Source organism: Bufo gargarizans, chromosome 2 (assembly GCF_014858855.1).
Source record: "Bufo gargarizans isolate SCDJY-AF-19 chromosome 2, ASM1485885v1, whole genome shotgun sequence".
NCBI classification, from domain to species: domain Eukaryota; kingdom Metazoa; phylum Chordata; class Amphibia; order Anura; family Bufonidae; genus Bufo; species Bufo gargarizans.
The window spans coordinates 341,890,294-341,902,379 of NC_058081.1; the positions used below are offsets into that span (position 1 = coordinate 341,890,294).

The 12,086-nt window shown below is 48.9% G+C and overlaps 1 protein-coding gene across 2 annotated transcripts in view; it reads left to right on the plus strand.

The window, feature by feature from the left end:
• Nucleotides 1-12,086, plus strand: part of KIF20A (kinesin family member 20A) — a 33,621-nt gene that overhangs the window by 3,770 nt on the left and 17,765 nt on the right. For both annotated transcript variants that reach the window (XM_044280622.1, XM_044280623.1), the window contains exons 2-14: nt 1,776-1,958; nt 2,755-2,844; nt 2,930-3,049; nt 3,132-3,270; nt 3,396-3,577; nt 3,663-3,789; nt 3,885-4,085; nt 4,488-4,599; nt 4,766-4,834; nt 5,133-5,276; nt 5,460-5,625; nt 6,090-6,254; nt 6,334-6,473. In XM_044280622.1, coding sequence (XP_044136557.1) covers nt 1,800-1,958; nt 2,755-2,844; nt 2,930-3,049; nt 3,132-3,270; nt 3,396-3,577; nt 3,663-3,789; nt 3,885-4,085; nt 4,488-4,599; nt 4,766-4,834; nt 5,133-5,276; nt 5,460-5,625; nt 6,090-6,254; nt 6,334-6,473 — 1,814 coding nt within the window. In that variant the 5' untranslated portion in view covers nt 1,776-1,799. The remainder of the gene's footprint in view (nt 1-1,775; nt 1,959-2,754; nt 2,845-2,929; nt 3,050-3,131; nt 3,271-3,395; nt 3,578-3,662; nt 3,790-3,884; nt 4,086-4,487; nt 4,600-4,765; nt 4,835-5,132; nt 5,277-5,459; nt 5,626-6,089; nt 6,255-6,333; nt 6,474-12,086) is intronic.

A 12,086-nucleotide genomic window follows, 5' to 3' on the forward strand; every position in this document is an offset into this window, starting at 1 on the left:
ATCGGCAGGAGTCAGACTCCCACTGATCAGCCCTGAACGCTTTGGCTTCTTCCTAGGCCAGTGAAATCACCGTACATCAGTCATGTAACCTAGGCGCAGTTCAGTGCCATTGGAGTAAATGGGTCTGAACTGCAATACCAAGCACATCTGCTATCCAGTGAATGGTGCTCCGCTTGGTAAGCTGTGAAGAGACTGCAACGCTCACTGGAGATGGTGAGCTCAGCATCCTCCTTTAAACAACTGATCGGGGTGGAGGCTGGGGCTCCTGGAAGTTAGATCCACACCAATCCTGAGCATAGGTCATCAATATCAAATTTGTGGATAACCCCTTTAATAGGTAGAGGGGAATATGCTGCTGCCGCAAATGTCTGGAGTCTTAAATTCCTAGCCGTTGAAGTGTTTGGATCCGCCACTTTAAGTTTCCATTACGTAAGGATTGCTTATATTAAAATCTTGACTAACACGTTTGGTATGGAGGGAAGGAGTGCCGCCAAGTGAGCTGCTCAAACCTGACAGCCCTGCAGGATTGGAGAAGGCTGAGCAATGCAGATGGGAACAAGCATAAAATAATGGCATCCACATGGGCAACAGGTGATGTTGGCGCACATTCACACTGGGCATGTCACTACAGTTCAGTTTTTTTCATAAGCAAAAAAGAGTAATAACACAGACAAAAAAACAACAACAATATTTACTGATATGACATAGAAAAGAATCTGGGATCCCACACTCCAAATGTGTTGACTAGGCTTGAGTGAATCGATCTTTGGATCATAGATCTGAAGTAATGTTGTACAGAAGCAGCATTATAAACAAAGGTTTTGAACGAATCTTCTTTGGATCTATGATCCGAAACCCGATTCGCTCAAGCCTAGTGGAGAGGAAGCCAAGACTTCATAGCGCATGCACCAAATGGGGCTGGCTTGTAAGGACATATCCTTATGCTCCGTGCTGATTGTAGGTCTTGTGACAGCTGGACATTCTGACCGATCAGTGGCTACAAAGCCCCATAAGAAGCAAGCTGAGATGTATCGTGTGTGTGAGCGGACGTGTTTCTATTATAGCCAGCAGTGATTTAGTCAATGATTTGTGGGATCAGAGCAGGTGGGCTTGTCTTTGCGGTCTAGATGCAAGGGGTATTCTGGTTGTTAGAAGTTATCCCCTATCCACAGGCTTGTACCCCCTGGAATGAACGAAGTGGCCTGTTGCACATGCGTGCGGCCGCTCCATTGATTTCTGTGGAAATTCTGGAGGTATCGCATCACGTTTTACCATCCGTTTGAAATATACATGGGGGGGGGGGGGGGGGTGCAAAAGCATAGCGCACCATGCTTTTGTTTGTTTTAACGTATACTTGGAATTAACCTCAGCCCTGGTTTTTCATACCTCTTCAACTTTGTTTCTGTTACCATCCTCGAATGTCACTGAGGGGGTCTGAGTCTAGCTAATTGGATTCACTGCCTGCCAGATCTCTCTGCATACTGGCATTCCCGAAAGCAAGTGCGTGGCTGTCAGGGCCAAAAAGGGACTTCAAAGGCCGTAGATGAAGACACATCTGCGCACAAACATACCATATATACAGGAGTCATCATATTTGAAACATGGTAACTGTAGTTCTCTTTAATTCTTAAGTGCTCTTCAAGAGTCAGATGCATATAGAGAAGACGGAAAATAGAAGTTACCTATGATTGGGGTCATGGGATCCTACTGTAAACACTACTTATGTACTTATAGTCACTTCATACATTTTTCTTTTTTTTTTTTTTTTCTTTTAGGAAAATAAATTGACATTCCACAACATGACATGTAATGTAATTTCTCCGGGTCTTGGGGTGCTGTCCGATGATGAAGATTCTCCAGTCTTTGAATCTACTGCTGCCGATTGTGTGGCGGGTATCCGTAAAGATCTTCTTGATGATTTTTCGTGCATCTCACCAGGACTAGGACACGCTTCTCTGGTATGAACAAATGTACTTCAGACCTTGTGAAAACATGTTTAAGGAGGTTCTCTGGGAATTATTGAACATGGCCATCAGTAAGCTGTACTAGAATATAAATGGAATGAGCTGAACCCCACTGCAGAACTGCATGGGGGTGGAAGGGGTTTGAGATGGATGGCATGGGGCTTCATTACCTATGCGCTTTGGCACCTGCTTTTATGTTAGTTTGAGCATTCCTGTCAGGCTTCTCAGCCTGGCAACGTATTGCAGCCAGGATCTCATCTGTATGCAGCCTGACAGGAGCAATGTAGGATGAAGGCAGGCGCTGGAGTACAGTAGTAAAGGGAGACCCCCTCCCCCTCTTCCATAAGCAGTGTGGCACAACCTGTAAAAAGCTATGTTCAGTAATTCTTGGAGAACCCGAATAAACATTATTTTTTTTTTTTTTTATATATTATTCCAATAAAGTAAGTATAGAAAAATATTGCATCATAAGGACCAGGATGTCCATTGAAGAATACTTGCGTTACACTTGTAAGATTATGTAAACACATTTGGCACATATGTGATTACAGTGGCATAAGTCAAGAAATACTGCTGATATAATGTGAACAGATCCTTACCCTGCTGCCATCTTGCGGTGCGTTGGCTTTCCTAAATCATAAGGGCTTATAGCAGCAATACAGTATGCTATCACTAGCAGATCTGTTGGTAAATAAGCAGTTCTTTCTTATACACAATAATGACTCACTTAGATATCTTTTTTTTTTTTTTCTTCTTCTCCCAACCCCCCCCCCCCCCCCCTACTTTTCAGATCTCCACCAATGAAAGCAGTGATAAAGTTATGGTATATGTCAGGATTAGGCCATTTGTAGATGGTGAATTGGAGAAAAAAGAAGAGCAGGTAAGGGAAAGGAGCCATTTTTGTAATGTGTGTTCCAAATTAGTTGGTTGTGTGTTTTTGAGTAACTTCCAGTTTACTCCCCCAGGGTTGTGTTGTGGTAGAGGATCAGGAGACTTTGGTCTTACGAGCTCCTAAAGAGTCTTTTACAATGAAAAACACTGAACGTGGGCAGGGCCAGAGTGTACACAAATTTACATTTTCTCAGGTAAGGTAACATCTTTAAACCACTGCAAACATATATCATCTTTGCACAGGTTCAAAAAATTTTAAAATTTTATTTTTAATAGATTTTTGCTCCAGATGTTGACCAAAAGCAGTTTTTTGATGGAACTATGAGGCACGTGGTAAAAGATGTCTTAAATTGTCAAAATTGGCTGGTTTATACATATGGGGTGACCAACTCGGGCAAAACATACACTATACAAGGCAAGTTTTAATGTGTGTGTGTGTGTGTGTGTGTTTTTTTTTTTTTTTTGTTTTTTTTGTTTTTTTTTAATATACAAAAGTTTTATTTATTCCCCCCCCCCCCCCCCCCCTCTTGAACTCCACAGGGACTAGCAAGGATGGTGGTATTCTTCCTCGCTCCATATCCCTCATTTTTAACAGTGTACAAGACCGTCTGTATAAAAGTTCTGATCTCAAGCCCCTTTCCAATGAGGTTATCTGGCTGGATAGCAAACAAGTGCGCCAAGAGGAGCTGAAGAAAATCTCTGTGCTCTCTAATTTGCGCGAGGTTGGTGCAGCTAAACCCATGTCAGTACACTACTAAATGAAGGACAGATTTGTGATTCGTAAAGCTTATGTTCTGGCGTTTGCAGGAACAACCTATGAAAAGTGGCGGCAATGACTCTCAGTTGCGAGCTGGCACTAGCATGAGCTTTGACAGTGGTATTGGTGGGTTGTCTTGTACAAACCATGGTAACCAAACCAGCATTCAGCTTGAAGGTAACCATCTATTGAGCCATTTTCTACCTACTCTTTGTATTCTGATAAAATATAATCCGTTAATTAACTTTTAACCCTTTTTGTCTGCATACTAGAAACTACTTCACACTGGGGACCTCAAGATGCTATTTCACTCCAGGACCCTGCTGATGCACAGATCTCGATTTGGGTGTCGTACTTTGAAATTTACAATGAATTTGTGTATGATTTATTAGAACCATTGCCCTCTGCGCTACATCGCAAAAGAACCACACTAAGGTTATGCGAGGACAGGAATGGAAATCCTTATGTTAAAGGTAATAAGGCTTGGATTCCATTATTATTATTATTATTATTTTTTATTTTATTTATTTTTTTGTCTTTCATGGGTCCTTGCTAGGAGACTATCTGGAAATAAACCTTCAGCCTAGCAGTGCAAATTAAAAACAGATGCAACATGGACACTGTCCCAAATTATTTTCTTCTATGGGCTTAGAATTCTAACCCTGATTTGAGAAGAAGGTTGGGGTTAGAACTTGGTGTTCCTGGTCGTTTATTGTAGACAGCAGTGGGAGAGGTCTCCTGCTGCTTGCAAACAGAGACCGGAAGGGAAATGGTTGACTGTCTAGGCTACATATAGAAAAACAGTGTCTCTGTAATAAATCACAGAATAGGATCAAACATGAGGCAAATATTACCAATAATTATTTCTACATTAGATCTAAACTGGATCAACGTTCAAAGCGCTGATGAAGCATGGAAACTGCTGAGGGTTGGAAGAAAAAATCAGAGCTTTGCGAGCACCCACCTTAACCAAAATTCCAGCCGAAGGTGAGATGCATTTTTCATTAGTTTGTGGTCATTCAGAGCAGTACATTTACTTTAGAGTATTTAGTGGTAAAGAATTATGGGTGTTTTTGACAATCTTGTAGGCAAGTACAGAAATACTAGAAGGTAACATCCTGATTTTTGTCTTTTATGTTCTCACCCTTTTCAGTCATAGCATCTTTTCTATTCGGATTCTCCACTTGCAGGGCAATAATGATTTCACTCCAAAGATTAGTGAGTAAGTACAATGAATTTAATTGGGTCATTACACATTTAATGCAAGTAGGTGTGTGTTAACGTAAATCTATTCTCTTTGGTTGGGGGGGAAAAAAAAAACTTGAATGGTCCCAGAAAGAGGACTGAAACGTTGCGTGGGTGAATAAAGCACTTTACTTATTTTTGCACCTATGGAAGTGCTGCCGTGTTTCTTTATATATTTTGACGGTTGGTCACGACTGGAGGCACTCCAGATTTTCTATACTGTTGGTGCTGCCTTGGATTTTTAACCTCCCTTTCCTGCTGTGTTTTTTTGACAGACTAAGTTTCTGTGATTTAGCTGGATCTGAACGATGCAAAGACCAGAGAAGTGGTGATCGTCTAAAGGAAGCAACAAATATTAACACATCTCTTCATACTCTGGGCCGCTGCATCGCTGCACTGAGACAAAATCAGCAAAACAAGTAAGCTGACTAATTCTGTACGTTCTTTATTCTCTGGTTCATATGTATGTTATGTGCTGGTCTCAAACACTGCATTTCCTAACATTATAGTGTGAATGGGATTTTCACTATTGTGTAACATTGTTGAACTGCATACTCAGAGTAAAAAAAACTGCTTCTCACAGTGCTGCTCTCTTCTCCTAGGCTGAGGCAGAATGTGGTCCCATTCAGGGACAGTAAATTAACCCGTGTCTTTCAAACATTCTTCACCGGGAGGGGAAAATCTTGCATGATTGTAAATATAAATCAATGTGCTTCAACCTATGACGAGACCCTACATGCCATGAAGTTCTCCTCTATTGCAAGCCAGGTAAATGATCATAAAGGGAACCCTCTCACTTTGAACATGGTGCTACGTTCAGACCTGTAGTGTTCTAGGCATAGCCTGCGCATAGGTCATTGTGCAGGGCAATTGAGTTAGTTGACCTGTGATCACCGATTATCAATGGTGGATCCTGTTATCTGCCTCCAGGTCTGTAATAGAGGGCTTACTGTCATTGTAATTTTGTTGATAATGTAATGACTGCTGAGATGTGATCACTAGAACAAGAAGTGTACACCTGTAGGGAGGCTCGCTGGTCAGTGTGCAAACTATTGACTTGGGCAGATAAAATCGCATGGGTCTTTATTTTCTAGTATAATTGCCCAATGAAATGAATGGGTCTGACAAAAATGGTTATTTAGTGACTATAGATACTTAGTAAAGTGTTCAGGAACCATTTGTGTTGCTGACATTAAGACTTGTAGATCTAAGATATTTTTATTTTTTTACAGTTAGTCCAGGCACCACCAATGAAGGTGAATCTTCCAACTATTCAGTCCCTCATTAAAGAGAGTAGCGTGCTGGCTAATCGCAGTTATACGGATGATGAAGATGTCGAAGAGGGATCTGATGAGGAAGACGGCAGTGAAGTGGATATCGCCACCTTTAACAGAGAAGTGGGTTTTCTGTTTTTTGTTTTTACGCCGTAAAAAACTTTATTTATTTTTATGCTTAGCCTTGGTTATGTTTCCACAGGAACTGCTGCAGGTTATTGAAAGTCTGAAACAACTTCTGATTAAAAAAAGTCAAGAAAATCTTGACATGGAGGGAAGAATCAGGAAGGAAGTCTGTAATGACATGATGGAAATCATGCAGCAGCAAAAGACTCAGTTCAGGTAAGAAACATTGACAAACTCTGAATTCTGATTCTCAATCTTGGCATTTGTTTGATTTGGATTGCAACGCACCAAACCTACCTTCCAAACACATGTTTCTACATGTACAGAACACATACTGCAGATGGTTAAAAACTGTAAACCTGTCTGGTTTTGCCTTAAGCTCACGCGTGTGGCGGATTGGCTCTGGGTGCGTTCAGTGACACTCGCACCATTTTGCAAGCAAGTTTAGTCAGTTTTGGGTGCAATTGCATTCAGTTTTTCCCAATGTGTGTTGTGTATTTTTTTTTATTTTTTTGCGCGTGATAAACTGAAGGTTTGCAAACAACATCTCTAAGAAACAATCAGTGAAAAACGCATTGCATCCGCACTTGCTTCTGGTTGCGATGCGTTTTTCACGCAGCCCCATTAGCTTCTATAGGACCAGGGCTGTTTGAAAAACGCTGAATATAGCACATGCTGCATTTTTTTTTTTTATTTTTTTTTCTCGCCCATTTTCCTTGGGGGACACAGACCTTGGGTATAGCTCAGCTCCCTAGGAGGCGTGACACTAAGTAAAACTGTTAAGCCCCTCCTCCATCAGCTATACCCTCAGCCTGGAGATAGAGGCTACCAGTTTTAGCTTAGTGTCCAAGGAGGCAAGACACCCCCTGCTACTGCAGGGCTGTTTTCTCCTTGTTTTAATTTTTTCTCTAATTTTGTTATTTTATTTTTGTTTTTTCCTAGGGATACCAGAGACGCATTGGACCTCTCTGTTCTCCCGGGGTTGAGCTGCACCAGTGCCAACGTATTTGCGCTGCTGCCTCCCCCACTGAAGCAATAGGAGGATCTGGGCAGCACCGGCTCCCCTACATCCCGCCAGCTAGGGGGTCGCCCGCACGCCAAGCCCCTCTTCCAGCTTCCTGCCACTGCGGTGCCAGGGGCTGAAGGGGCGACCCTGCTGGAAGGAAATGAGGGTGAAGACAGGTAAGATGGCTTTTCCAGCCCATTCCCTGTCCCTGTTGCACTGGGTTCGGGGGGGGGGGGGCACCCGTGGTCGGCCGTTTCCTGCGCTTCTCAGAGCGCTCTGTGGGATCTCCCCATCTGCCTGCTTTTCATGTACCTCCCGATCTTACACATCCCGCCGCCGCCCGCTGCTTAAAAGATAGCCCCTGCTTCTTACTACCTCCCCGCCGCCGCCCGCTCCGTACCGTGATCGAGGGGGCGGGGCTTAGGCCCGGCATCGGCGGTTCGGTTCGGCGGGACGGGGGTCAGGTGACCACCTTACCTTCCGACGTCCGGTTATACCGCCGCGCTTTTGGGGCCTGCGGGCCCTTCTTTGACAACATATGCCTGGGAATCTCGGGCAGCACGGGGTGCGGGTGTTTTTTCGCGCGCGTCATGGGGGCGGAGTTTCGTTATGAAACATTCAAGCGTGGAGGGGGCGGAGCTTGTTCCCGCGTCTCTGCTCAAGCTTGCCGCGCTTCCTCACTCCGGACTGAAGTGGAGACACGTGGGAGACACCGGTGCATCGCTGGGGACGCACGCTGGTTTTCTGGCTGCCTCGCGGCTGCTGATCTGGACCTTCGCTCCTAGGGATCTGACCTGACGTTCTTCTGAGGCACTGGTAGGGCTGTTAACCCTCTCCTAACCCCACTGGTCATAGCCGCTGCAATCCCTTGTCCCTGTATCAAGGTACGACCACTTGTCAGCATGTCTGATCCCACGGGTGCCCCCAAACCCTGGTACCACGCCTGTACCGCCTGCAAGGCACTTTTTCCAAGTGGGCAATCTGAGCCGCATTGCCTTGCATGTCAGGCCCCGGTGCAGGGCCCGCTTTCTGCTGTGCCCCCTGTTGTTTCTGAACCCCCTGACTGGGCTAGGTCTCTGTCTCTGGCGGTGGAGAGCCTTACACACGTGGTGGGCCGTCTCGTGGATAGACCGCCTCTCCCGCAGACTGCCGAAATCCCTGTCGCACCTGCTGGGAATGCCGTTTCTGCCGCCCCCACTGATTCCCTGCCTCCCAGTGAATCTTCCAGGGCCCGGCGTACTCAGAAACGTTCAAGGGTTGAGCGCACATCTTCTCCTGATGTTTCGCTCTCTCCGCCATGCGTGCGAGCTCAGTCAAGCCTATCCTCTCAAAGGGATACGCCTTCTGAGGGAGAACTGGCGGATTCGGATGTGGACATGGACTCAGAGCTTCCGTCAAAATTGTCATCCGCGGTGGGGCATCTTATCACTAGTATCCGCGATACCTTTCAGATACACGATGACCCCCCCCAGCTCTGAACAGGCCGGCGTGTCCTTTCTCCGACCCAGACAGGCCTCCAAGGTCTTTCCCATACATGCAGATTTTTCTTCTGTGGTATCCAAGGCTTGGACTCGACCAAACGTCCGCTTTGTTACACCAAAAAAGCTGGACATTTGTTATCCCTTTCCGGCGGAGTCTGTGACCACCTGGACATCTCCGCCCAAGGTGGATCCTCCTGTGGCTCGCCTGTCCAAAAGCACTGCTATTCCTGTACAGGACGGATCTTCCCTCCAGTCCGCTGAGGACCGTCGGACGGAATCCCTTTCCAAGGCAATATTTTCTGCCTCTGGTTCAGCCCTTAGACCGGTTTTTGCCTCCGCCTGGGTTGGCAAAGCGGTCTCTGAATGGGGTTTGCAGCTGGAGCAGGAGTTGGGGTCGGACGTTCCTGTTCAGGACCTCCGTTCCTTAGCCCAGCTAATTATCCAGGCTGGAAAATTTATTTGTGAGGCCTCCCTGGATGCGGGGGCCCTCATTGCCCGTTCCTCTGCCCTGGCGGTTTCTGTCAGGAGGGAACTCTGGCTGAAGGTTTGGGCGGCGGACGCCGCTTCCAAACGCTCCTTGGCCGGTCTACCGTTCACGGGTTCCCGCTTGTTCGGGACCCGCCTGGACGAGCTTATATCAGAGGCCACGGGTGGGAAAAGTACTCTCCTTCCCCAGTCCAGGCCAAAGGGCGCCCCACGGGGTCGCGCGGGTTCGTCCCGTTTTCGGTCCTTTCGTAAGCCCTCCGGATCTAGACCCGGGGCCGGTTCTTCTTCCTCTGGCCCAACCCAGGATAGACGCAAGAAGCCGTTTTTTCGGGCGCAACCTACCTGGCGCAAGACCCAGCCTGCACGGGCTACCACAGGCCAGCAGCCCTCTGCCTGAAGGTGCGCCCCCACCCACCCGGGTGGGGGGCCGCCTTCTCCTTTTCAGGAACGTTTGGCGGAACCACATCTCAGATGCATGGGCGCTCGAGATTGTATCTTGCGGGTACAAGATCGAATTTGCGGCCATTCCGCCAGACCGTTTCTTCCGGTCCCGTCCTCCGCGGGACCCCGTACGAGCGGCATCTTTCTTCGCGGCCGTTCGCTCACTCATGGACAAGGGTGTCATCGCCCCGGTGCCTCCGACGGAAAGGTTCAGGGGGTTCTACTCGAACCTCTTCGTGATCCCCAAAAAGGAAGGCTCGGTGAGACCGATCTTGGACCTGAAGCGCCTGAACTGCTTCCTCCGCCTGCAGAGATTCCGGATGGAGTCTCTCCGGTCCGCAGTGGCCTCCCTGGAAAAGGGGGATTTCATGGCCTCCATCGACGTTCAGGATGCATACCTCCACGTTCCGGTTGCTCCATGTCATCACCGCTTCCTACGCTTCGCGGTGGGGGACGATCACTTCCAGTTCGTTGCCCTTCCCTTTGGTCTAGCAACGGCTCCTCGGGTGTTCACCAAGGTCCTGGCCCCTGTCTTGGCCCTTCTACGTTCAAGAAGTGTTTTTCTTCTTCCGTACTTGGACGACATCTTGGTCAAGGCACCCTCCCTTTCACAGGCATCCGGCAGTGTGGATCTCACTCTGGAGACCCTGACGCGGTTTGGTTGGATTATCAACCACCCCAAGTCTTCCCTTACCCCCTCCAGACGGCTGATCTTCCTGGGGATGCTCCTGGATACGGAACTGGCAGAGGTCCGTCTTCCGTCGGACAAGCGTCTGGCCCTTCGCGGGTCGGTTCGCAGCCTTCTCCGTCATCACCGGCCTTCCCTCAGATCCGGCATGCGGTTGCTGGGGAAGATGGTTGCCTGTTTCGAGGCAGTGCCGTTCGCACAATTCCATTCCCGCACCTTTCAGAGGGCGATTCTGTCGGCCTGGGACAAATCACCGAGGAGTCTGGACAGGACCTTCCTTCTGCCTCCCCTGGCTCGGGCTTCCCTCAACTGGTGGTTGCATCTCCCTCTGAGGGGGAGGTCCTTCCTTCCACTGAACTGGCTGGTGATTACCACCGACGCCAGCTTACGGGGGTGGGGGGGGTTTTCCCTCCCCGATCCGTCCAGGGCGTTTGGTCTCTATCGGAGTCCAGACTTCCGATCAACATTCTGGAGCTGAGGGCAGTTCTTTTGTCCCTCAGACACTGGACCCATCTACTGAGGGGCCGCCCTGTTCGGATCCAATCGGACAATGCCACGGCGGTGGCGTACATAAACCATCAGGGAGGCACCCGCAGCGCTGCGGCGATGCAAGAGGTGTCCCTCATTCTCCTCTGGGCGGAGACGCACGTGCCAGCCTTGTCTGCGATTTACATCCCGGGGGTAGACAACTGGGCGGCAGATTTCCTCAGCCGGTCCACCATCGATCCGGGAGAATGGTCCCTGCACCCAGAGGTGTTCGAGGCCCTTTGTCTTCGCTGGGGTCGCCCCGACGTGGACCTCATGGCCTCCAAATTCAACCGCAAGGTTCCCCTGTACGTATCCAGGGCACGGGACCCAGAGGCTTACGGCGCCGACGCGCTTGTCCTTCCGTGGTGCCAATTCTCCCTTCTGTACATCTTTCCTCCTCTTCCCCTCCTGCCACGGGTTCTTCGGAGGATCGCGGCAGAGGGCGTTCCCGCGATTCTGATCGCCCCGGATTGGCCCCGTCGGTCCTGGTACGCCGACCTAATGTTGCTGTTGGCAGACGTTCCGTGGCCACTGCCCTCCAGGGAGGACCTTCTCTCTCAAGGTCCGATCTTCCACGAGCATTTAGGCTCGCTACGTTTGACCACGTGGCTGTTGAGACCGCCGTCTTAACGCGACGGGGTTTCTCCGCGGACGTTGTCCGCACCATGATCCGTGCTCGTAAACCCGTATCTTCGAGGATCTACTATCGGGTTTGGAGGTCCTAACTGGGGTTCTGTGAGTCCCGGAGCGTCCCACCTCTCCGGTTTTCTCTTCCCACGATCCTGTCCTTCCTCCAGTCGGGCCTGGACCTGGGGCTGGGCCTCAGTTCTCTGAAGGGACAGATTTCGGCGCTGTCTATTCTTCTCCAGCGTCCCCTGGCCCCTCTGGGGCCGATTAAGACCTTTTTGCAAGGGGTGGCTCACTCTGTTCCACCGTATCGCCCTCCGGTTCCTTCCTGGGACCTGAATGTGGTGCTCTCGGCGCTTCAATCAGCCCCCTTCGAGCCCTTGCGGGAGGTCTCCCTTCGCCTTCTGTCCTGCAAGGTCATCTTTCTTGTGGCCGTCACGTCTCTCCGGCGGGTGTCTGAGTTGGCGGCTCTTTCTTGTTCCGAACCTTTCCTGATCTTCCACCAGGATAAGGTTGTGCTCCGACCAGTCCCGGCTTTCCTGCCAAAGGTGGTCTCCGCCTTTCACATCAAT